The sequence below is a fragment of the Strix aluco genome, chromosome 1 (genome assembly GCF_031877795.1).
Source record: "Strix aluco isolate bStrAlu1 chromosome 1, bStrAlu1.hap1, whole genome shotgun sequence".
Classification (NCBI taxonomy): Eukaryota; Metazoa; Chordata; class Aves; order Strigiformes; family Strigidae; genus Strix; species Strix aluco.
In genome coordinates, this window is record NC_133931.1 from 25,897,975 (window position 1) to 25,924,492 (window position 26,518).

General features: G+C 40.4%; 2 protein-coding genes across 7 annotated transcripts in view; one reads left to right on the forward strand and one right to left on the reverse strand.

The window, feature by feature from the left end:
• The window catches only part of CCNE2 (cyclin E2), a 13,395-nt gene extending 11,663 nt beyond the window's left edge, over positions 1 to 1,732 (forward strand). For both annotated transcript variants that reach the window (XM_074815678.1, XM_074815687.1), the window contains exon 11: positions 335 to 1,732. In XM_074815678.1, coding sequence (XP_074671779.1) covers positions 335 to 436 — 102 coding nt within the window. In that variant the 3' untranslated portion in view covers positions 437 to 1,732. The remainder of the gene's footprint in view (positions 1 to 334) is intronic.
• INTS8 (integrator complex subunit 8) overlaps positions 1,679 to 26,518 on the reverse strand; it is a 26,950-nt gene continuing 2,110 nt past the window's right edge. The window contains exons 3-27 of one of the 5 annotated variants that reach the window (XM_074815641.1): positions 24,216 to 24,356; positions 23,718 to 23,789; positions 22,530 to 22,581; positions 21,442 to 21,624; positions 20,809 to 20,916; positions 19,949 to 20,104; positions 19,356 to 19,456; positions 17,804 to 17,945; positions 16,533 to 16,603; positions 16,223 to 16,398; positions 15,243 to 15,376; positions 14,016 to 14,126; positions 13,138 to 13,339; positions 12,461 to 12,582; positions 11,226 to 11,410; positions 9,731 to 9,764; positions 8,982 to 9,038; positions 7,935 to 7,996; positions 6,645 to 6,763; positions 4,770 to 4,873; positions 3,111 to 3,161; positions 2,455 to 2,528; positions 2,316 to 2,380; positions 2,169 to 2,212; positions 1,679 to 1,882 (exon numbers count right to left, since the gene is read on the reverse strand). In XM_074815641.1, coding sequence (XP_074671742.1) covers positions 1,766 to 1,882; positions 2,169 to 2,212; positions 2,316 to 2,380; positions 2,455 to 2,528; positions 3,111 to 3,161; positions 4,770 to 4,873; positions 6,645 to 6,763; positions 7,935 to 7,996; positions 8,982 to 9,038; positions 9,731 to 9,764; positions 11,226 to 11,410; positions 12,461 to 12,582; positions 13,138 to 13,339; positions 14,016 to 14,126; positions 15,243 to 15,376; positions 16,223 to 16,398; positions 16,533 to 16,603; positions 17,804 to 17,945; positions 19,356 to 19,456; positions 19,949 to 20,104; positions 20,809 to 20,916; positions 21,442 to 21,624; positions 22,530 to 22,581; positions 23,718 to 23,789; positions 24,216 to 24,356 — 2,683 coding nt within the window. In that variant the 3' untranslated portion in view covers positions 1,679 to 1,765. The other 4 variants (XM_074815646.1, XR_012622057.1, XM_074815663.1 and 1 more) reach the window with 4 other exon arrangements.

Consider the following 26,518-nt stretch of genomic DNA (forward strand, 5'->3'; position numbering starts at 1 on the left):
CACACCTGGCCTGGCTCACCACAACCACCGCGGGCGCTGGTGCTAACCTTTTGTTTCTGGCTCCTGCCTGATGATGTGATAAACAAAACATGTTTTACCATAACACTCATGCAGGCCCTAAGCAAAGACTTGGATTAGAAGTACTGGTGAAGTGTTTAAAAGATAATAATCTTTGCTTTGCCATGTAATGTCACCTTGGTTTTTTAGTCAGTATCCTAAATCTGGAGTACTTGGATTGTACTAGCCCTGTGAGGAAGTGCTGTTGAATAGCAGTGAAACAGAAAAGTAGAGCTTGTCCAAGGTATTAACTGTCTCCTTCCCCCCCAATATACAGGAAGAAGTTAACAATGGAGTAGCATCTACTGCCCCAGGTCAGTTATCACCTGTGTCAACAGGAGGAATAATAACCCCTCCCAAAAGTACGGAGAAGAAATGAAATCTGGACAACATCCATCATGGACAATTTCAGACACAGAACTTGGTGCTTCAGAACCAGACCCTACTAAAGGTGGCTCATGCTCTTTACTGCTATTCAAGACCTGGGCAGTAAAGGACACAGCAAACAGCAGCAGCTGGAAAGGGAGACCAGTGTCCTCCTACAGCCTTGATAAGAGTTAGACCGAGCACCCCTCCATGCTCCCACAGGAGCCAGGACTACTTTGGTCCATTCTCAGACACAACTTAGTTCAACTCTGACTGTTCTTAACTTATGAATTTCAAGAACTTTTTAAAAATGGCTGAGTGGCAAAGTTTGTCCACTCAACCTTGCTTTAACTTGGGCTTAGCCATACAGAACTTAATGACAGCTTGTACATATTACCTCTTCTTGACTTGTTTTTTTTCTTGTCTTGGTAAGGTCAGAGCTTAAGGCCTGTCAGTTAGTCACCCATGAGCTCAGGTGCAGTATTACAGAGGTCAGTGGGTACACAGTTTACTTTTCTGAAACCACTCTACCTTTGCAGTCCAGGGAAGCCAGCCCCCTATCCAATTCTAGCTCCACAGGAGGTGGCAGAATTCAGGGCGGCCCTTTAGGGCTGCCATAACCTTCAGTTCTGGTGTGTCGCTGACCTCAGGTAAGAGCAGATGCGCAGACCTGGCTGCTGAGGGTAGCCCTTGCTGGAAGAGGCGCAGGCCTGGAGGAAGGAGGGTGATGTTGTAAGACCCAGCCACCAGCTTCCAACAAGAACAAACATAATGAGAACTGGAGAGGGTTATGAAAAAAAGTGGGCTGCTGGGTACTCTACAACCACTCATGTCATAGGAACAGCATTTTAAACTAACTGTGGAGCTGTATTTTATCAGTGTTTATAAACAGCATTAACTACTGTGTTTTCCTTGGAATATTCACTACCTCTGAATCACTTCTGTGATGAAGGGACAGTACTGGGACAGGTGGGTATTGGTCCTCCTCCCTCTTTCAAGATGCTCCTACCTGTGCCCCACATCCAGGGACAGGTTTTACGTGACACTGAGCAGCCCCTGGAGCTGCACTAGAACACAAGTGCCTCCCCCATCCACATCAAACTCCCGCTAACTTAGCAGACTTGAATCCATGTCTTCAAACAAGCCATTGTGGAACTAGCTGAAGTTGCTGCCAGCCTTCTGTACAGTTTGTAAAAATAAGGGGTTTATTGTAAGATTTCATCTATTTCTAAAAAGAAAAATACCAGACTGTAAATGTTGTATAAAAATTTAAATGAATTTTAAAAATAAAAGTCTTAAGTTTTTCACTTCCACCCATTTTATGATATCTTCCACCATTAGCTTAGAAGTACAGTTTTGCCATTGCTTGAAGAAACTTCTTTTTTCTTCTCTGCGCAGCAAGCTGTAGGACCTCCTCGGGATTACTGGCATTCAGCTCCGTCTGCCCAATGGCTTTTATCTTGAAGCAAAAGCAGAGACAACCCTAGCGACAGTCCTTCGTGTAACGCTGCTTCACTGCAAGGCGCTTTCAGCACCACTGCAGGGGGTGGTTTATTTCTGTAACAGGCTCTGCCACCCCACCCCTAAACCAGCAACTTCCCATCAGCACCCAGACTAAGAACTAAGACATCGAGAACTACACAACAAAATTAGAACGGGAAGGGGCAATTCTTCTCAAAGATGGCTTCAGGGAGGCAAAGACACACTAAGGAAACCCCATAACCCCCAAGCACCCCCTAACTTACTGCTATCTGCCGCTTGTCGGTCTCGCCTCTTTTGTGATGGAGATCTGAGGGTGAGTCAAGAAAAGACACTTGGGTGGGAAAGGGACTTTTTCCAGCCATGACCATCCAGTATGAGCTTTCCATAGTGGTATTCTACTGAAAGGATACATGTCAGATACTCCAAGATGGTGACATCCCAGATGTACTCGTAGTAAGAATCCATGGCATCATGGCTGGAAGAGTACAGGTTAGGTTATCTAACACACTCACATACTGGGTATGCGTATTTATAAACTTTAACATTTACCTGTTTTGTTCCTGCAGTGCCTTAAATGCAGTTTTGTAGTCTACTTCTCTGAGGAACTGGCATAAAATCGCTACCTGTAAGGAAAGACTCACAGGTGGCTGACAGCCCTCACAAACTGAAATCTTCCACAGCACACCTCAGTAATCACACCCTAATCAAGTGCTCATTTCCATAGCAACCAAATCCTGAGCACCTCTGTTTAAGAGCATACACAACTCATTCCGAAATATCAACCGCAGCAGTCACTGAAAGGAAGAAAAAGGGACCTAACAGAAGCCTTATTACTTGGAGAATGAACAATCCCACTGAAGAACACTGGCCGCATGCAGTTTCAAAGGACAAGGCCAGGTTCCCAACACACCCCACAGATTCTGTACTCTTTCTCAATGCTAAAAAAAAAAAGAAAAAAAGTCTTAAGAGAAAAATGGGACAAAAAAACCCCAGTCTATTTCTACTTTTTACAACATTTCCAAGTGTATGTTTCAGTCCTTGTAGTGTCCTAAAGCAACAGTAACAACAAGATCTACTTTACTGCAGACTGCATTTACAACAGAAGTTGGATTCAGTTTTAGTTTCTAGAAGGTTCCCCACTCCCCTTTTAACATAAAAATATTTATAAAGGAATGTTTTACTTAATGCCATGCTTTACCTCTTACCTGGGTGTGGCAGTTGAGTAAAGAACAACACTTGATCATTCTTTTTATCACCTGCAGAATGGTTAAAACACAAATAACGAGTTTTGAAATGTTAGTACTGGGACACAAACAGCAGTTATTTTTTATTTTTTAAATACAAGGGACCAGCTAAGTAGCTATTGATATACACTGACAACCCCCAACAATTCCTGGGTTTTAGCACATCCACCGATCAGCTGAGCTTTCACTCAGGAGACTTCCCAAGGGCACGACACATGCTACAGAACAGAGCACAGTGTTCCTGTAAGAGCCAGGCCAGGGCCTGTTACAAAGCTTCACCGTTGTCTCCTGCTGCTCACAGAAAGGGCCGGACTCGGGTGAGAACAGCACCGCAAGTGGGCTCCCGCCCAAGAGCTCCCCAACCCAGGTGGACGCGTGCTGGCGAGTGACAGAGCTGCCGTGTGAGAACACAGGGGCCCAGTGGCACTCCCGCACCACTGGAGCCCAGCCCCAGGCACAGCTCAGAGTGGCCAGGAGTGTTCAGGATCCCAGTGTCCAAACCTCTTGCCTGGCCTATGAACGGGAACATGGAAGCAGCAGCAACCAGACACTGGACGTAAATAACCTCCTTTCCTGGGCCTAGACAGTTCCTTCCTATCGCCTGCTGAAATGCAGTCTACAAGTAACACAGCAGTCTCCTAATGAACAGGACAAATGCCCGGATAAAGGTTACAGTGACTGCAAGATGTCAGTGGAACATGCTGTGGCTGGGACCAAAGATTCCACCCCACACACACAGTTATTAAGAGGTTCTCACTCACGGCCCACTAACAAGTGACAAGCTACCTGTTACACCAACTTGTAAAGTATGGGGGTACAGCACCGTGCCTCCAGCAGGCTCGGGCAGCGCAGGTTACCACCCCACCCATCTCCACACAACCTCACACAGCACTGTGATGGAGCTCTGCTCACTGTCAGAGTCTGGGGAAAAAATGAGTGTGAGTGCGAGTTTTTGTTTGTTTAAAGGAATTAATCCTAACACAATCCATGCTCCCAACCTCAACCTGTGTTAGCTACAGAAGACAATATTTTAGAAGTGTTTAGACAACACACTTATGTTGGTCTGCACTATGGGTGGAAGCAAGCAGGCTCCACTCATGAGATACCAGCGCCAGAAGCACAGTGGGAGCCAGATGTTTCCACTGGCCAGAGGCTCAGACCCACGCTCCAGCACAGCCGGCAGGGCAGAGCAAGCGCGGCCGCACTGCCCTGAGCTGCCCTGCCCTGCGCAACACCGCGCGGCCCCACAGGGCCCAGCTGGGGATCGCCACGCCACACGGTGATGCCTGTGCTCTTGGCTCTTCCCTTTGCTCACTACCGTGCAGGAGCCCAGTACCAGTGCCGTCCCAGCTGGCAGCTCCACACCTTCACACTACAAACTAGTGGAAAAGCTGCCTGTGCTTCATCAAAGGAGAACCTTCAGATTTTCTACAGCCTTCAAGCAACAAGCAAAGAAAAATGGATCTACGAGGATTCATATCCCTAAATCCATCAAGATATAAAATCTCACAGGCTACAGGAATGTGTGCGTGTTGAACAGTTTTGTCTCTACATAGGATTAGGGAGCTGACTGAATCCAAAGAGATATTTTTGTTCGTCTTAATCCCATTTTAAACTCACCTGGTCTGTGTACACATCTGGTGGTACCATCTTATTAAAGAAGTCTGAGCATACAGCTCCTGCCTGTAGGTAATAGTGAAGGGCTGCTGAATACTGATTTGTTGCTGCAGTGGAAAAAAGCAAAATAAGGTCTTAAAAGTAAACACAGAAGCTATTTCTAAGACTCCTATCAATTGTTTATAGAATTATTCAGATACATGTATCTCACAGCTGAATTCTACTGGGAAAGTGACTTGCGTATCATTGCTTAAAAAGCACAGACACACAGAAGGTGGTAAAATAGTGATAGAAAACTACAGTCAGGAAGACTAGCAACACAGGCAAAGTTCTGCCTTTTGAGAATTACTGCTTACTTTTCAGATATTTGATCTTAAATCCATCAACCTTAGAGTGGAAAAGAAGTTTGCCTTCATTGAATTTAGCACGTGGGTGGTAGTGAAGGAGTGTAAGTTGGTGTGAGTTAGAGAGGGCCAGCTGATGGCCACCACACACACCTCAGGGTTCAGCACTAGTTCTACGCCCAGTAAGTTCTAATCGAAGCGATGTGAAGACAGCCTTCAGTGGCTCTGCAGTGACAGCAGTCTGCTTGTCCACACCGCTGCTGAAATACAGACCTGACGCAAGCCAGGAGTGCTCCAACCACTGCTCTTCCAGGTACCGGCTTCTGAGGATCCCTACATAAACGTCCTCCTGGGATGGTGTTCCACTTTGTACAAGCAGTAAATACTGCCAGTTTATAACCCTGAATCACTCTCCCATCTGTAAGGTGACAGTGCTAAATTAAGACTCCTCCCCTCACCCCAACGGTTATAAAGCGTCTTCTAGACAAATTTGTCTCCTTTGGAAGCAACAGGCTAGGATTTCTGCACTACATCTTACTGCACACCACAGACATCCTTCCAGTCCAAAGAAGAGATCTGGAAATGTGCACCTTGCCCTCCTGCCAAAGCACCAACAAGTAGATGGCAAGAGGCACAGCACATACCCTGTCTTATTGTCAGAAAAGAACCACCTGCCTCAAGTGCTAAATTTCACTAGAGTGGTCTCAACAGATAATTTGAGTGGAAGAAAAGCCCATCTACCTTTGGGGGTGGCTGTGGCCATGTCCTTCTCTAGCACACACATGAAGCAGTACCATACTTGTCCAGCTATCTTCCGAAAGTTCATTCTTCAGCACCTGCCTCTCCGCACTCTCTTTATTAACACTATAAAGCCTCAGGAACTGATTCTAGACTGGGGAGCTTAACAAAGCACAGTATCACATAGGCTGGGCAGGATTTCCCCATGCAAACACTGCCCTGGTACAGTCTGGGCGCATGTTATGGTACCCGCCCAGAATCAGGAACGCTTCATGTCCCAGTTCTGCTGCTTGCTCCCAGCTGCGGAGCAAGGACAAGTACTGGGGAACTGGGAGGTCAGGACAGAACGACAGGAAAGAGCTTCCCATCGCAACCAATACCAGATCAGGAGTTCATGCCTTCTCATTTACAAATCCTAGATACTTCCCTATATAAAATAGAGATCCTCTCCACTCTGCTCGTCTTCTGCTCCAGTGAAGCTGATCTCCACATTTAAAAGCAAGCACTATTCACACAACTTTCCATTCAACTTAAGAGACTCGAATGTTAGGGGTTTGGATAATTATAGCACTCACAGACCAACTGCACTAGAAGAGTGAAGTTAATGATGACTCTTAAGGTGAGGTTCCCCTTACCCTAAAAGCAAGTCTGCATGACCCATTGAAAGCTCAGTCTGTGGGCTTAGACAACTTCCCAGACAAATCAGAGGCAATACAAGGAGGGTTATGTCAAGCAAATCTCAGAGAAGCAAGGTACCCCTACACACATGCTAAAAACAGACATTGGTTTGACTTACCGAAATAAATATCTGCCTGAATAATTAACCAGAAGTGGTTGTTTGCGTTGATAGTCAATGCATAGCTGACTAGTTCTTTTACTGTAACAGCCACAGCTTCAAAGTCCACTGATTGAAGACTACAGGAAAAAAGAAAGAAAAATCATTCCTAAATGACTGGTTTTTGGTTGGGGTTTGGGTTTTTTTGTTGTGGGTTTTTTTTTGTTTTGGGTTTTTTTGTTTGTTTTTTATTTTTACACACTGATCTGATTTCCCATCTAGTTTAAGGCCAAAGCACCTTGCATTAAGTGTCAAGCAAAAATAACTCCAGGAAAGATTTAGTGCTGACTAAGACTACTGTTGAATTTTTCCAAAATACAGTACATCTGACAGAACAAATACACCCTTCACAGACTGGGACAAAGAAGTCAGAACTTTATCTGTGGCTGACTCCATAAAAGGGCTCTGTGCAAAAATATATGTTCTCAATTTCAAGAATTTTGAAGACAACACCTGAAACCACTACAAATTTATCACAGCATCTGCATGAATGGCCACAGACAGCAATCTCTGGAAACTTGTGGAACTAGCTTGGAAAGAAAGGCTGGGAATGGTTTGGCACATTGCTTGAGCAGCCTTTCCCAAAGTTCATGTGGAATCTCCATTTTTAAAACCATGTTTTTTCTCACCCTACTGCTAAATTCTGGTAACACTGAAAACTACTTTCTTCTGCTTGACCTTATAATATATGCTGAAGTCTACATCAGTAACAATGAGACTATTCTGCCAGACCAATTAGAGACAGATTAACCACACTAAGCATTACACACTCTCTCACGAGTCATCTCTCCCGGTGCATAAAAGGAATCTGAAACAGTGAGGTTCTAGCCTGACAGAGCCTCTAAACTTCATTGGACAAATACAGTTCAATCCAGCCAGAACAAATCAATACATACCATATGCCACTTAGTATTTTGGCAATTATTCAAACAGAACTCAAAAAATATTAGTTATTTCATATTAAAGTATTATGTAGTTCACATAGTTACATATAGCTCAGTAAAGTGCTTTACTAAAAACAGCTAAAAACCCCCTCAGTTTCTTGTAGCTGGATCTCCATCAGGACCATCAAATTAGGAACAAAAATCCCCATGCAATCCGACCAATCTGCCCACAAACACAACAGGGGTCAGTGATGCCCTTACGTGGCAGAAATCACACTAACACATGTTAACTAATACACAGTAACTGGAACCAAACCAATTACGTAAACGTGCATTTTGAAAATTCTATTTTTATTTATCATCTTACTTGGGGATGGATGAGGGCCAGATGGAAATGTGCTCCGCTGCAATATCATTCACAATATCTTCCTAAGAGAAGAAAGATGGTAAGAGAAATTACAAAGAGAAACATTTCAAGAAAATCACGTAAGATGCTTATCATAGACTGGTCTGGGTTGGAAGGGACCTTAAAGATCATCTAGTTCCAACCCCCCTGCCAGGGACACCTTCCACCAGACCAGGTTGCTCAAAGCCCCGTCCAACCTGGCCTTGAACACTGCCAGGGAGGGGGCAGCCACAGCTTCTCTGGGCAACCTGTTCCAGTGTCTCACCACCCTCACAGTAAAGAATTTCTTCCTTATGTCTAATCTAAATCCACCTTCTTTCAGTTTAAAACCATTACACCTCATCCTATCCCTACACGCCCTGATAAAGAGTCCCTCCCCATCTTTCCTGTAGCCCCCTTTAAGTACTGGAAGGCCACTAGAAGGTCTCCTTGGAGCCTTCTCTTCTCCAGGCTGAACAACCCCAGCTCTCTCAGCCTGTCCTCACATGGGAGCTGCTCCAGCCCCCTGATCATCTTTGTGGCCTCCTCTGGACTTGCTCCAACAGGTCCATGTCCTTATGTTGGGGGCCCCAGAGCTGGACACAGGACTGCAGGTGGGGTCTCATAAGAGCAGAGTAGAGGGGGAAAATGACCTCCCATGACTGCTGGCCACACTTCTCTTGATGCAGCTCAGGATATGGTTGGCTCTCTGGGCTGCTAGTGCACATTGCTGGCTCATAGTCAGTTTTTCATCCACCAACATTGCCAGGTCCTTCTCTGCAGGGCTGATCTCCATCCACTCATCACCCAGCCCGTTTGTGCATGGGATTCCCCTGACCCATGCGCAGGACCTTGCACTTGGCCTTGTTGAACTCCATGAGTTTTGCACAGGCCCACCTCTCCAGCCTGTCCAGGTACCTCCGGATGCCATCCCTTCCCTCCAGCACGTCAACTGCACCACACAGCTTGGTGTTGTCAGCAAACTTGCTGACGGTGCACTCAATCCCATGTATTATGATATATACTAACCCGAACATTATGAAGCTTGACAAACAGGGACAATATTGTTGTTAAAACCAATGGTTCCTGTAAGGAAAAAAAAGTATTCCCATGAACTAACAAAACTCCACTTTCTTCCCTAAGCTTTAAAGCTATGTAAGAAGTTCTGACATCATTATTTCCTATTGAAATAGGGCAATATTTTGTTAAGAATCCTGCAACACAAGGATACTGCGAGAAAGCTTCTGTAGGAAGTCTTTAACTACTTCAGATTTTTCTGAACAACTCCTTGGATGTAAGCTTTACCTAGGTTTTACACATCTTTATGGTGTTTCTGTGGCTACTGCCTAACTTTAAACTTAAGCTAGGTATACTACAACTTTCTATGCATTTACAAACCCATAAGCTATAAACAATTTCCCTTCCTCTTACTTCTGCTGCTTAGTTATGATGCAAGTAGCAGCTTCTATCTCTCTCCAAAAGGAATGCTTTGTTTCATGACAGCTGCAATAAAATACACTCCTAATGTTAACAGATCTCCACTGTCAGAATTCAGGATAGTTTTGTGTTTTGGTTTGGTTTTTTTTCTTTTTTTTCCACAAGCTATTCTACACTACTGTATGGCAGATATAGCAAATTCAGAAGTTCTTCAGCTATACAAAACACCTATATAGCTGTCAGATTTTCTGGAATTTAACAGTAAAAGTCCAGGAAAAAAAAAAATTACATCAAAAGGAAGTTGTGTTTGCAAACACATTCTCAAGACCACTATAACTTACCCGAAGCTTTTTGATGAAGGACAGCAACTCACTCCTAAATTAGGGACACAAGTACCCGTATGTAAGTAATCGTCCGCAACAAAGAATATATGCAAACTTAATACACTAGAAATGAGATTCAGTAAAGCAAATTCTTCACCTGCCAGAATAGCCCTTTCACCTCCAAGTTTACAAATGCAGGGTATGTAACTGAAAACGCTCAAGCAGGCTATTCACTTTTAATACAGTCACTAGCAAGTTTTACATTTAAAACAGTATAAATAAGAAGCATATTATTCTATCAAGCTGTAAAAGGCATGAAAAGCACTCTGTAGTAAGTCAAACATTGACTCTAAAAGGGAAAGCAACTGAACTGTACTGTAATTCTCCAAGCTAGGATTGCAACAATGACCTACAGGCTTACAGAAGAGGGTACACAGTGATCATTTATAATGTACATTGATTTCCTTGTCATGCCACATCAGAAATTGTCACCATAAAACAATCCAGACAAGGACAGCCTGTTTGGAAAAGATTTCACTGTTGCTTTTCCATAACAACAGGGTCACTGCCCTTTACTGTTTGAATCAGAGAGGTCAGAAAAGGTTCAGTATCCTAGAGTACACCTGTACCCATTCCTTTTCCTTGCCAGAGTATACAACTGAAACCTACAGCAAGCACGTACCCTCTTACACCCATCCCACAGCAGCATAAGCAAAAGCAGCTGGCTTTTAGGCACACATTAACCTGGTTAGTGCAAGGAAGGCAAAGAAAGAGTCAGCAGTCTGACTGGGGCACCTTTTCCATGTTTTTAGCTCCAAAAACTGTTCAATATAATCATACACTCCAGAAGTCACCATAACAGGCAACTTATAATCAGTCTTGGACTTAAGAACAGGCCGAAAACACTTACTAAGTGGACAAATCAGAGAGTCCTGAATCAGTCAGTCAGTCATGGCTAAGACTGGCAAGAGGTTAGGTAACTGACAACGAAATTACTCCGGTCAAGAGTAGTTTCTTCCTTTCCCCAGGAGCTCAACCGAACTAGAATTTCATTTCAAGACTGAGTAACATTTAGCCTTAGAGTCAGAAAGCTAAAGCTAAGTATAGACACCTATGCTGTGAGCGAGGTACTTAATACAGTTATAGAAGTACTGATACAGTCAACAGAGTCTGCAGAGCAATTCTATTTGATCTAAAGCAGACACCTCCAGCCGGTCAGCTAAACTGCCCTCTAGATGCCACTGACTTTACTGGAAGATCTACACTGATTGTAACGGGAGCACAAGCACATATGCTTCAGTGTCTGTATGTTGACCTGAAACACACATACTCCTTTTCTCTCTCTGAAAAGGAGAGTCAACAATACCCAACACCACCAGTGGGCAGATTGTTCACTCAGATCTTTAGCTGCTGCCACCAGGTGCTGACAGTAGAATCCAGACAATTTTTGAAGGGAACATGGTGTCAAATATACAATTCAAACCATCTTTAAAAATAATTTAAGAAAACACACCTGTACATAATGCCCAGTGTGGACTCCCTGTGTTTTATCAAACTCACTCTGCCATCATTCCCCCGCTTGTGCTGGTTGGACACACTGCAGATTTGTACAACGACTTCCCAAAGGTCTTTAGCTGTCCGTCTACTTTCTTTGGGACCTGGAAGTTCTTTGCATGTAGCAGCCAGCAACTGACCCAGCTATGCAAGAGAAAAAATACAGTAACTATGGCTTCTCTGAATATTGACTACAACAAAGGAATTATTGGCATTTAAAATGGCTAAGCAAGTGATTTTAAGTTACAGACTACAAAGCATTATGCCTAAATTTTGCAGCAGAGGACGCTGATGAGGAACCTGGAAGACAGGAATTAAACAACAGGATTTCTCCCTTTATTACTTTCCTTACGATATATTTCATTACTACAGGCTCCAGAAAACAAGCTTTACACTCTGCTTAAATATATTGCATAAAACCTAAAAGCCATTGAGTTTTAAAAAGACTGGCTCCCTAGAACTCCCTTAACTTTCATATAATAATTAATGTGGCCTGAAACTGGCATCCTCTGCTGTACAGAAAAAGCTGAACCTCAAAATGGAAATTAGGAAATACCACAGGTAAGCAGAGCAGGCCAAAAACGAATCTGTCCTGTAATATGATCGGCATTCAGCTCCACTGCCTGACTCTGAAGTAGAAACACTGGTGTAAAATAATTTTGAAAGCGAAGTTTAAAAAAAGGCAGTGTTTGAACATCTCCAGAAATTCAACACTGTTGGGTTAAAAAAATAGAACCATTACAGCTTATTTGGAGAACGAGTGTCTTAGGAACAGAAAAATCACCAGACATGAAGCCTGAGATCTATACACTTCTCATACCTCCTACTGAATCTAGGCTGAGTGCCAGCTGAGAGGAGAGTCCTTTATGGAAGTGCTTCAGGGGTTCAATCAGCTTATGGATCATAACCACACATGCCTGATGCTTCCGGAACCCACCTCGCTGGCAGTCAACAACGGCTAAGATGCAGTTTGTTTCATCTGTTTCTAAAGCACAGCCTCCATATCTTTTGTCAACTGTTAAACACACTTCCTGCTTAGCCCTGCTGTCTTCTACACCAAACTTAATTCATTATAGTCACAAAACCTGACATTCTTGAGACAGAAGGGTACATGCTTTTAACAGTACAAAAGACTTCAACAGGAAAAAAAATCAATTACAGCCTGACAAGGCTTTGAGACTGAGCACTCATTACCTTCACATACGGATTAGTTTGAACCAGAGGTAATGGAACTTGCATGGTCAAATACTCATTCTCACACCAGTTTAACAAGAAGGCAACACATTCCTCAGCTATAACTTGTCGAAGAGGAATATCTGGAAGAAAAGGGGTTCTTTGTTTAACTTTTTTTTTTTTTCTCCCCCCAAAAACAGTGTTCTATGAAAACAAGCAACACCCATTCCCTCTAGTTAGCTATTTCTGTTCCAAAGCTATCACAGAAAAACACAATGTTTAGCCCTACAAGAGACCTCACTTCTGGAAATGAGGAGAAACAACAGCTTCCTCTAATCACAACAGTACTACGTTAGTCCCTCAGTGTGAAACCATGTAGACTGCTTTAACAACCAGCAAAACTTCTCAGGTAAAAATGCAGACATTTATCCTGTTCAAGTCCTTTAAGTGGCACTAAACAGAAACTGTCAGTGTTTAGCAATATGTAAGCATCGTGGTGTTGCTGTTCTCATTTCCAGCTTCGAAAAACTAACCAAACTTCTAAAGACTCACTAAAAACCCATGTCAAACTTCACTATTGTTTTTCCAATTATACACCTAAAAGGTAAATCTACAATACAAAGTTGGATTTTTTTTTTCCTTTTCTCTCAAGCTTTGTGCTTTACTGCATCTCAAGAAAAAGACAGCAATGTACTTACCAGGTACTCTCATCTCCAAATATCCTCGGACTCTGCTTATAAGATCAGAAGGAGGACGTTCTCCAGAAAGACCAGCTCCAGCTTCATGAGTGTAAATGTCCAAAAGTAACATTTCATTCAGCATGACTTGACGGAGTTTTGGAGAAAACTCTGTCACGAGCTCCAAGCAAGCAGCAAAAAGCTGTTTTGCATGGACAAAATCCTGCAATAAAAAGGATATGCATTAATGACTCCTAATGGATTCATAAGGGAAACAACTAAGAGTTAAAGTGTTACTCAGCTCTGTCCTGGCTGAACCAGCCTTGGCAACCACTATCATTACCATTGCTCAAGAATCTCACAATTACTATTTACATTTTTGAGTCCTCTGGACTTGCTATTAAGTTTAACAGTGCCATCAGTTCCACATCTTTCAAACAAAACAAGAATTTTAAGCAAAAACATACCAGAAGTAACTACTGGCATATTTGGTAGAGTTTGGTTTTACTTTGTAGTTTAGCAAACTACAGTATTGTCAATTACAAGAAAAATAAAACAGCATTCCAATAAATTCCTTATGTAAAACACCCAGAGGAACAGCACTTCCTACCAGTAACTCAAATCACAGCTGCATTTAGATGCAACATGATTTAGTACCTCATAATCAAAACTTTGTTTGAATTAAATCATCTATTTCACTGGAATTATTTCACTAGAAAGCCATTATCGTTGCTCTACTGATGAAACTTTGCAAGACAGAAAAATTTAACCATTAGAGGACACACACCTCCCACTTTTTCAGTTCTTTTTTTCCTTAAAAAGGGCTTTCCATATTTTCAGTGTTGTTAAAATTCAACTGTTCAAAGTAACTCACCAGTAACTTCAGATGGCTTGCTCACCTTAATTGCACAACAGTGTAAGCCCTTTGCCATAAGGATGTAGACCAAATCCCTAGTCAGATTGTCTTTGATTCCTAAAATAACATTGCCGTAAACATTTGGTACTTCCCACTGGGAGAGAAATACATAGGACATTTGCACAGAAACAGGTTTTAGAATTCACATCACTGCTTAAAACATTATAAACAAAAAAATATTGAGAATGATTGACATGTAAGTGTCAACTCTTTCATTTTTACATCTAATCAGAAGTAATGTACTGCTTATATAGACCCCGCCTGCAGTACTGTGTCCAGCTCTGGGGCCCCCAACATAGAAAGGACATGGACCTGCTCGAGCGAGTCCAGAGGAGGCCACAAAAATGATCAGAGGGCTGGAGCACCTCCCCTATGAGGACAGGCTGAGAGAGTTGGGGTTGTTCAGCCTGGAGAAGAGAAGGCTCCAGGGAGACCTTCTAGTGGCCTTCCAGTACTTAAAGGGGGCTACAGGAAAGATGGGGAGGGACTCTTTATCAAGGTGTGTAGGGATAGGATGAGGGGGAACAGTTCTAAACTGAAAGAGGGTGGATTTAGATTAGATATAAGGAAGAAATTATCCACTGTGAGGGTGGTGAGACACTGGCACAGGTTGCCCAGAGAAGCTGTGGCTGCCCCCTCCCTGGCAGTGTTCAAGGTCAGGTTGGACGGGGCTTTGAGCAACCTGGTCTGGTGGAAGGTGTCCCTGCCCATGGCAGGGGGGTGGAACTAGATGATCTTTAAGGTCCCTTCCAACTCAAACCATTCTATGATTCTATAAGTACGATAAAAATGGCAAACTACCCTACTTTGTTCATACTCTGAATATGCAATAATTGGGAGGGGGAAAAAAAAAGACAAGAAATCCCTACTTAAAAAAAAAATCTTTCCATCTCTCTTGCTGACAGCTTTTAATGATGGAAATTTAAACTAAAATAGTACTGCTAACTGATCAGAACATTGAAAGCAAAAGCTACATAATCTTTTTTTCTCACAAGAAAAGCTTATGATACAGCCAGTAATTCCTTAAAACAAAGGTTATACATTTTGTTAGAGAATGTGAATTTAGGTATGTATCATCATTCTTATTAAGCCACCATTGTGCGGGGGGGGATCATATTGAGGATCTGACAAAAATGTTACTGTTCATTGCAGTATGATACCTAACCAGTCCTTGAATTACACTCTCTCATGACCACGTGAAATAAATTACCTTATTTGAAACTGTCCAGAATTGGCGTTCTGAAGTCATACCATGCAGCTCAATTAAGATCTGACGAATCCTCCAAGGATCTACTGACAATATGAGTTGATGTTCAAGCTGGCCAATATTGACACTTGCTGAAGCTAGAAGAAAAGCAAACAGGTGTCCAACGAATTCCTTCTTAACGTAGATGCTTACATTTCTTTAGTATGTAACATTTTAAACATAACACAGTAAGAACAGCAGATACATTAACGCTTTTCTAGGCCCCGTACATCCTTTCGTGCCCTTCCACAAACACCTTGTGCTAGCTTCCCAGCTACCCTGACCTAACAGGCTGCTTGCAATGCCCCCTTTTCTCACACTAGCACACAGTAAAGCAATAGGCTCATGATCTGCACAAGTGTTCTGTACTGCCTTAGTGAAAATACGAATTTTCAGAACTGGCTTAAGTCAATGCAAGACTGTATTAGAGCTGGAAAGGTAAGTTCTTTCCAGCTGGAGTCACCATCTGGCACCTCTTATGATAACTTTGATTTGTGCCGCTGCACAGCCAGCCAGCTAGCTATATCTGGGAAATGAACTGGCCGAAAAGATCTGTGTTTCACTTTGGTAGGTTTAAAACTTCATCCAGATGGTACTCCTGGTCCAGGTCACCACAGTCACATGAGCATTAGTGCTGGTATAAATACAGAGGCAGGGTGCCCTTTCTGGGAACAGCCGCTGCAGCCAGATTCGGTTCAAACCAACTACCACACCCCTCTTTCACTCAGTCAGCTAAGACACATGCATTTGAACATATCTATTACACTCAGCTGAGATACAAGCAAGTAACAGCCACCTTCTTGAATGAGTAGGACATTCACCAACTAAAAATGGGAAGTATTCTCTCTAAACTTTTTCTGAGAACAAATCTGCACATATTAACCTCAGGCATGGAAACATGTAACTGCCTACATGAAAGTTAATGGAAATGCTGTGAAAGTTACCTGGGATATCATAAAAAGAAGTCACAGGTTTTGTGCACAGGTTGATTCGAGGAGATCTCTTCCGCATTTGATCAATGAGCAGCTTCCGTTCATCATCCTTCAGCAGTTTTATGAACAGCTCATGCGATGAAATCATGAAGACAAGCTGAAGATCTTCCAAACCCAAACACAAGTTTCTAAACAAAAAAGTAAATACATGAACAAGAAGCTGCTGCTTATTTTTCCAGTTATAGGTTCTCGAAACATTTATTGTGCGTTATTACATTGTTTACACAGTGTAAAGTCATGTTATCTTAATATGGGTACATACTTGAGAAATGATGCCATTTTTCTCTTCAACGCTTCAGTAGTATTGTCCAAGTTTATTGATCTTGAACAGACCTGGAAAAGAGAGAGGAAAATAATTAAGCAGTTCCTTAGAACTCTTAAAATACTTAGTTACAGATCGAGTTACTGCCCAGTTTTCTGACTCTCAATTAGTATCAGCCAGTACCCCTCTCCGTCAAGGGAGGCAACAAAGTTATCTGATAAACACTGTAGCCATCACAGATGGGTCAGTTTCTTTCAACATATACCCAAGCCAGGCTGCTTCAGACAACTGTGATCTTCCCTCAGACACAATTCACATTCCTTTTTCCTATTCCTCTGACTTTTAGGTGTGCTGACACAGAGTATCACAGTATCAGTCACCCTCACAAGATCATTAACTACATAACAAAGCCCTTTCACATGAGTTTAAAAATGAACCACTTCCACGTGCAAAAACGTACGATTGACTAGGACTTTTTTTTTTTTTTAAAAAAAAGCAGCAGGATAACTTGACAGTTGAATTTAATTGCCAGCTTGCAAGAAATAAACATATTTCACAAAAAAAAAAATCATAGTATGAGCAACTGATGGAACAGCTTTTACTTGCTCTGAAGTACAGAATACTGTCAGTCAGTTTTTGCCACATGCTTGAAGAGACAAGCAAAAGACAAGGCTCAAATTAAGAAAAGAAAGTATGAAAATAACAGCAAAGCAGCAAAAGGATTAAGTTTAGTTTAGACAATAATAGTTTCCTTAAAAGCTTCACTAAGGGTAAGAATTTAGGTCTCTCACAGGATAACTGTGTGAGGTAGCTCAGGAGAGGTAGCTCAGGATCATTTCATGACATGCTAACTTTTACAACAAAGCTGGTAAAGGAAAGTGATCCTCTTCAACAGGTAACTTCTTTTTCTAGTATCTCTCTCTGTTTTGGAAAATTTTTTCTTTGTTCCTTGAAAACAAACGTTCAACAATATCTCTATATAATTTAATGATGTCAGGAATAGCAGCAATTTCAAATCCAAGCTGAAGTAACAGGTCAACACTGGTTCCTACCCAACAGATAGAAACAGAGATATAAGTATAGATGCAAGACTGATCACTAAGTCTAATTGTACTGACTGCAAAGAAGTTGAATAAAATTTGAGAAGTTACCTTACAAAGTATTTGTCTCTGCTTCAGAAATCTGAGCATTACTTGCAACAATAACACAGTTACATGGGGAGGTATCTCACTAAATAACATTTCCCCTTCTAATTTCAGATAATTTCTTACCTCAAGGAGAAAGTCTATCTTCTCTTTGCTGGGTTTCAGGAACAGCTGACAAAACTGAATATCAATTGTTCGACCCTGCAGTACATCGCAGACTGTGTTGCACACACAGACTTTGAAACAAACTTCATCCAGAGCATCGTTCCTGCATGAACACAAAACCGAAGACCACGGAATGTCTCTGACAAACACAGAGTTGGTATCACAGCAGAGCTCCAGGGGCCAGATCCCAAGACAAGTTTGGAGCACATGCCTCTGTCCAAGACTGCACTCAGAAAAACTCTACTCAGGATCTACTTCAGTTTACCCAGGACCTCACTTTCTTTAAAAGAAAATTCCCTCCCTGCCCATAGCTCTGTTTCACATGCAGATTTCATCATTGCTTCTGCCTGAGCGCCACTGGAACTCCGACTAGAGTGGCATGACTGACACAAAGATGCACTGCTTCTCAGCGAGCATGCCCTGAGCATGGCTGACAGCCCCAAAGACTTCAGAAATATTTATGCATCTCAGAATACACAATCATTGGACAAAAATCAAAGCAAATAACCAGAAATTATGGCTCCCTTTGACCAGATTGCAAATTCATGCTCCTCCATCGTTCCCTGTCTAGTACTCATCACTGAAGGCAGTTCATATCAGCCATATTAGAGATTAAAACATCCCTACACAGTGCTAAGCTACAGCCTCTAAGGTCCTCTTCTAAGAGATGTTTATTTGACTCTTCTCTGGCAGGAGTGAAAGCTGAATTCAGTAACTGCTAAGCTCTTAAACAAGAGGCTGTCACCATCGACAGCTCTTTTTCCTCACACACGTTTGTAAAACTGAGTCTCTCACTTCAACTGAAATACTTGTAGGCATCTTCCCTCCAGAGGCGGCTTATCACGACTATATGGAGATGCTTTCCATACAGCCCCGATTCAAGTGCCTAAGTTCCACAGAAGGTTGAATTTTGGATGCGGCCATGTACTCAGCATTTCTCATTTGGGAGCCATCCACAAGCTGCCCTTGTAGTGTGCCTAATTCTCTCTGCTTATTATAGATGTTTTCTTACTATAAATGTACCATACCAATCCTTCAGCCTTGGGCTAGGCCAGCAGTGCACAAGGCTCCTAATCACAGGTAACTAGACTGCCAGTGTTCCCAATGAAGCACAAGTCTACAACATTATTGCTTAGTATGGTTAGCCTGACTAGCTTTGACTTCAAGTTTTAGAAGACATTTAGAGGCATTAACTTAGTTATAATTTTTTTTATATATATACACACACACACACATGCGTGATTATGACATAAATAAAAAACTCAGTAAAGCGGTAAAAATAAGTGTTAATACTCATTACATTTTTCCCAGATGTGGCTACAGTGAGATACATCACAACATAGCTCCTTAGTTGGAGGATGCAGTTTAGACTATTGCTAACAGAAATAAAGGCTGAAGTTTCTTGGATGAAAGTAATTCATTGTTAGAAGATTCTGTATACTTTCCATGAAAAACGTAACTCATGAAAATTGCTTTTCATCACCGTTGAGCGGATCATTATTAAATGTCTCACCCTTGTTGAGCTTTTTGGAAGAGTTCTCTCAGCACCGATTGCCTGAACTGAACTGGTAAACTGAGGGTTAGATTATCTTCAAGAAATATCTTCACTAAGTCCTATAATACAAGCACAGTTGGAAAAGTCAATGAATAATGCAAAAGATACAGATAAAGTAATTTTCTATTTGGTAAAAATGATCAAACTAACAGAAGCAGCTTGCACCCGTATGTAATACTAAAATTCATTAAACAACCAGAAAGGGCCCAAGCGACAAAAAAGTTCTCTATCATCAGAGAATCAAAGAAAAAAAACCCCAAACTTGCATATCCCAGCAGCAACATTCCCTGAAACCCAAAGAATTAGATTCTACCTGAAAAATCCATACATCAGCTAGTAGGAATTATTTACATTGTATGGAATCCAAGATATTTTAATCTAGCATGTTTCAGATTATGCTGTATTCCTACATACATGTGTTCTAAACCAGTATGTTAATGGTTAACTGGAAGACTTAAATTTATTAAAATCCCTACCAGTTCAGGTAGAATCATCCATATGGAGTGACAGAAAAAACCTCAAATATATGTGGCTTTATTTAAGCACCCTACCTGATAGTTGCCAGATTTCATACAGCTATGGATTTGACTATAAGGAGTTGCCTGTTGAGATGCATCATCAGAAGATGAGGTAAGAACTCCACAGGCTTGACAGTACCCAGCCAACCGTTCTTCATCTATGGTAAAATGAAGTGACGACGAACCATTCTGAAAAGTAAGTCAATCAAATCTTAGTGGCCAAAATATTATGAAACATAAACTTACTTCAGAAACACAAAATGGAGACTCACGGTTCCCCCAAGTAGCAGCAAAGCAACAAAAGAATGTGCATGTACACACTTTTTTTAAAAGCATACTTTTGTATGTGCTCTTTACAACTTAGACCATGTTTTGTCTATTTAAATAAAAATCTCAGCTCTGCAGTTTTGTGAATATAAATATGAAGTAAAATAAAAAAGGAAGCATACCTTAATTGTAAATGAAAATGTTGGATTTTTTAAAAGGTCAGAACATGACAATCTGATTTCCAAAGGAAAGTTAGATTTAAAAAAAAAAGAATAGGAAGTGCTCTATGGCTACCTTACTCAAAAACCCATCACCACAATGGACACAGAATATACTGTTCAGTCAAGTTAATCTTAGTACCGCAAATGATAATCTTGCATTTCTTATGTCAGTACAATTTGTGTAAGAGAATATTCATTACAAAATGTAGAACAAAGCAGCAATATACTGCAGTCAATTAATAATTTCAAATAAGGCACAATGTGAAAAAAAATTGCTGTCAAAAATCCCATTAAGTTCCTTCAAAAACTATGCATACCATTAACAGTTAAGTTGCTAAAGAAGGAAGCAATAGACAAGGTTTTTTTAGAACAGTTGAAGATACATACTAATAAAATACTCATTACCTTTGCAATCAACTCCTTTGTTTTGAAAAACTTTTCTTTAGCATTTTCATGAACAGCTGCATTTGTAGCTCCTTGCTGAAAATAGATTGCACCCAAATCATAGCAAACCTGCAAAACAGCATTGATATAAACCACATTATCTTGGAAATTTATGTAACATATTAGGTCAAGATTAAGTAATTCAGCTCAAACCTTACAAGTACTTTAAACTATTCCTAGCTTTATCTAACGTACCAACATACACTGCATACCTTTCCCCACATATTACAATTGTTTCCTCGTCAACTGTGATCTCAGTATGAGTAATTCTACACAGGTATTACAACAAAATTACAGAATGATTTCCACATAATTAAGAACGATGCAATAAGCTGTCCTTGCCATACAATGGCTTACTTGGGGCGGGGGGGGGGGGGGGGGGGGGCAGTGAGGGCTTGGGGATGAGGGGAAGCAACAATATTTACAGTGTTGAAAAGGTTCTAATAATGCAAAAAGAACTCAGTAATATCTCACTGCATTAAAAAAGAGCACATTAAATATTAATAGAAAAATACTCCTATTTATCTCAAAAATATTAACACCATTGAAAGAAACAGATATAAACTGAAAGCTTTGGTATAGAATGTAAGCTACCTGGCACTGTATCTCTTCTGCACTGATTTTCAGTCCAGCTGTGGAACTCTCCGTTTCTCCATTCACCATGCCAGGCTCCATGGCTAATAAATCCAGAGTTCTTATAGTGTGGACATAAAGATCTTTGTTTAATTTAAGTGCTCCTTCAAGGACCAGGATGGAATCAGCAGCCTGCTCTTTCAACTGCAATAGTTCAAATGATGCATTGAAAAAAATTAACTTCTTGGTTTTGAGTTTAGGTCTGGGTTTAAATTAACACTAGAAATGTAACAGTACAGTAAAGGATAGTAAAAAAAAAAATAATTTCCTTATACACCTGTCTTATTGCTATGTAGAATCTGCTCCTGTATTTCTTGTACAACAGATGTGTGACTTCAGTTTCAGGTACTCGGAGAAACAGGATCAAACCCTTACTTCCAACTGAAACAAAACACTTTCTCTGTTTCACCTGTCCCTTTTTGGCCATTTTGGAGCATCAAATTATGCAACAGTCAGACTGTAAATGTTATTATTTCACAGCTGAAACAAAACCAGCTTCTATGGGAACAGCAAGGTTTTTTTTTCCAAAATTTTGATGAAGTGGTAAAACAGTTAAACATCATTCATGCTCATTTGAAAAAATGTGAGAGTAAAAAAATTGTAGAAAATGTATAATAGAAATTCATTAACTGATTCCAAGTAGCACAAGAGTAGGAAAATGAGATAGGCTACTTATGGAAGCATTCTGTTGAAAGCTACATACAGAAAACACTCAGCTACTAAGACCTTTAAAAAAAAAAAAATCATTTTAAGTGCTGAATTCTGCTGCCATATGATTTTGCAGCTCAAGCATGGTATGGCCTTAATTACTAATCACACACTGATTTTGTGGAGGCTTGCCCAATTCATACGGCTCCAAGGATCGGCTGATTAAAGAATACTTCTAAAAGTGCAGAGACAACACCGTCCAAAATGCACGCAGTGGAACTGTAGCAAATAACAAGGTAAATGTATCAAATCCAACAAAACTGTGATGCAACTGTTTATTTCCTGTCCATTTGTATTTACATGGAAATTCAAGAAAAAATAAGAGAGGAAAAAAGTCTCACCACTTTCAAAATATTTTCAGTTAGTTCCTTTTCTTGCTGCATCTGGTTCATCCTGGAAAATGGAGAGAAAAGGTCAGGATCTCAATTATAAAGCAAACTTGCATGCTATTTTACTTCACATTCTAAGACCATAGCAATTCATTCATATAAGTTTTGCTTAATTACGTTTTAAACATCATTATGCAGGACCACTGACTGACTGTTCTTACCTATCTACATACAGACTTATGTAACAAGATAGTTTTGGATGAGAATGTGGTTCAATAAAATGGAAGTTACTAAGTTTTTCATTGTGTTTTTCTTTAAAAATCAGATTGTTAATATTAGCAAAACTATCATGAAGAAATCATCTTCCACAGCCTCAAGTCTCTTGAAGCTTCACTATTTAAGTCTTCTCAAGCATGCATCAGTGGCAGAAGCGTGTTCATGTGTTTACGTAAAAATTAGAAGTATTTTGAAATTATCTCCCCATACAGAAGTTTTTGATTTAGGATTAGACTCTGATACGTATAGAATGATACAAGATTTATAGTAAAATGATTATTTTTAATCAACATACTTAAACTCTCTCAAACAAGTATGCCCTAATGCTAGAGTAGAAAATTAACATAAAACACAGGAAAAGCACCACTGAGATACTCCCACCTTTATTGGAAAAAATTATAACATAAGTCAATTCCAAGGACAGGTTGTAACTAAAGCTACACAACTTCAAGAATGCAAAATGATTACTGACTTTACATTACAAATTATTGCCTAAGGAAGCAAAGTAAAATACTTTGTTGTTCCTCAGGTTATCATACATAATGTGGTGAATTGTTATAATAAAACAACCATATTAAGCAAGCTACTGTAAGTTAAAACAAGAAAAGTACCCTGTCTAAACTAGAGAACAAGCATTCTGTCTAAGCAAATTGCCATCTCCCTTTCTCCCACGATTTTTCATGCCTCTATGAAATCACAGAGATTATAACATACTAAAAGAGTAGAATGACAGACAAGTACATACATGTATCAAGCATGTCTGACAGGAAAATAAGAACATACTTGAAATAAATGCAAAGTTTTCCATGCTACAACTAGCCATTTTAAACAACTGTATGTTATTAATACGATTTAATCCACTTAGAAATTAAATTTCTGATTACAAAATACACAAAAACCAAGTAAATTATACCTGTAACTTACACATTTAACTGAGGTGGACCAGGTTTTGCTTGTTTTACAGGAAAACTACTTTGAACAATGGTCCTTATGGCCCTACATAGGGGAGAAAATTAAGCAAATAACAGTAATTTGTCTCAGAAGTGTAATAAGCAGATTACATGCCTCTTAAAAGTATCAGTTTATCATTTCAGATACATTATACCATTGGAATACATCCTCTACTCAAGAGCACATCTAATATTTAAGAAATGCTCTTATGTCCATAAAAAGCTAAAAGACAGCAAGATTTTTATTTTTATAAGGTGACAGTTCAAACCACAACCTTGACTATGTTTTTAGGGAACAAAATCAGCTGTAGAATAGCTTTTCAGACTCAGTTCCACTCTGTAACCTACCTACAGGTCACAAAACAATTATTACTTTGAGATTCCTTCTCCTTCTATGTACAAATATATAGATAGAAGAGAACATGGCTTTGTTCTATCATAATTTTAAGATTATTGCCTTGAAGTAGTTTACCATCTGTTGTAGAGTAGTATTGCCATTGCAGTAGTTGGGGGTAAGCTGGACAGGTCTACATCCACATGTTTAGTTCCTGGGGGAACTTTGCTGATACACAGAAGTTCATTCAGTAGCATGTTCAATACAGGGACAGACAAGCTATTAAAAAAAAAAAAAAAAAAAAAGAGAGAATCAGATACTTCATATAGTAATCCTACTTCTGGAACATTTAAATAATATCGCTACTATTCAGTACTATATTATTACCTAACATCCCATGGAAGTAAGGGTAGTATGTTTATTTAGCATAATGAAATGCTCTGTATCAGATAGCACTCTAGATCAGGTATGTAAAGCAGTTACCAGTACTAGCAGTATAAGTTAAGCCCAAGTGGAAGGTTGCCCTGACAGCTGAACTACTACTATGCACCACTGTGTTAGTCCATACAGACATATCTCTAGAATGATCTAGTCACCTGTAACAGCAGATCTCAACTAGTAAATTCTTTTCAAAGTAGTCCCAGATCATACTTCCAGAAGGTAAACAACCACACTTCCAATGCAAATGGAATTTAACTCACATAAAGGGAACATTTCTCTGTTTGGTTTATCTCCCTTTCTGCAGCATCCACCAGCAAACAGGGACATTAAGACTAGGAACTAGAATAGAGTACTGTAAACACTGTAAGTTGTATTATGTAGAATATACATTAGCTGGGACAGAACCTTTCTTGATAAAATGACAAGGCAGGCAGGCTGGACTGCATCACTCCAAGCTTTTGAGGTGTAATTTAACACAACTGAAACACTATTACTAATTTCAACATTATTTAAAATTAGAAGTGGTCAGCTACTGCCGAAGTACCTTCGCTCTTGTGAAAAATTTGCATTCTTTGCAACCAGCATTGAAAACAATCAGAGAAACTACACTTTTAGCAACTAAAGCCAGAATTCATGTTTAACAAATTCTAGGTCTTGCGTTATATCAGACTCCAGGTCTGTTATCAAGCTATTATTTTAAACTAACAAACACTGTTTTACTATGGTCCAGGAATCTTGTTTTCATTGGCAGAAGTAGAACATCATTCAACTGTTTATAACAGCAGAAATTTTAGAAGAAAAACTTGGCTCAAGATGCTATTTTATTCCTTTTTGACTGAACCTTTGGTTATAATCAGTTAAAAACAAAACCATGTTTCTTAATTAAAAACAATCTTAGGCTTCATGAGCTAAACAGAACAAGAACTCTGAACTACTATATAGAAATGCTAAGTTAGTAGTTGAAATTACTTCAGATTGGTTCCCAAAAAGCACCACAGATGGACAAAACAATCCTATCAAAACCCAGAAACAGAACAGTAGTGTCATACAGTGGGGCTTATTTTTGAATCGGGATTATACCTGCATTTTAGGAAGTAAAGGTACTAATTGAGTTGCTGGAGCATGTCCAAAGAGCAACAAAGCTGGTGAAAGGTACAGAGCACAAGTCTTATGAGGAACGCCTGAGGGAACTGGGGTTGTTTAGCCTAGAAAAAAAGAGGCTCAGGGGAGACCTTATTGCTCTCTACTGCTACCTGAAAGAAAGTTGTAGCAAGGGGGGTGTGGGTCTCTTCTCCCAAGTAAGAAGAAATAGACAAGAGGAAATGGCCTCAAGTTACACCAGGGAAGGTTTAGATTGAATATGAGGAAAAATTTCTTCACCGAAAGTGCTGTCAAGCATTGGATCAGGCTGCCCAGGGAAGTGGTGGAGTCACCATCCCTGGAAGTATTTAAAAGACATGTAGATGTGGTGCTTAGGGACATGGTTTAGTGGTGGACTTGGCAGTGTTAGGTTAATGGTTGGACTCAACCATCTTAAAGGTCTTTTCCAACCTGAATGATTCTACGGTTCTATGCAAGTTACAACTGGGGCAAGTACTGCCCCACTAAGATTTTGCGCCACTGAAGTGCAGCTCCCTAATGTGCTGCCAGACTAAAGAAGTTCCCAACTATTCTACCTCACGAGACCATTCAGCAGCTGAATTTGGGTTAAGTAAATTCAAAGGAAAAATGCAAAGGTGGAGTCTGTTTCAACAGTCAGTTCAGTGATCTAGTTCATAGATGTATGGAGTTTTTTTACATTACAAAACTGGAGCAAACCCTTCAACTTCAAGCATGTCACAATAGGGAAACTTAAGCTAGTTTTGTCACTGAAGAAAATGTAACATAAAATTCATCTTTATGCAGTTAAGATGTGCACATCTTAATGTCTAAGACCCACTATTCTTCCTCTCTAAATTATAAACAGCATTGATTTGCTCACAGATTTTGCCTTTATCAAA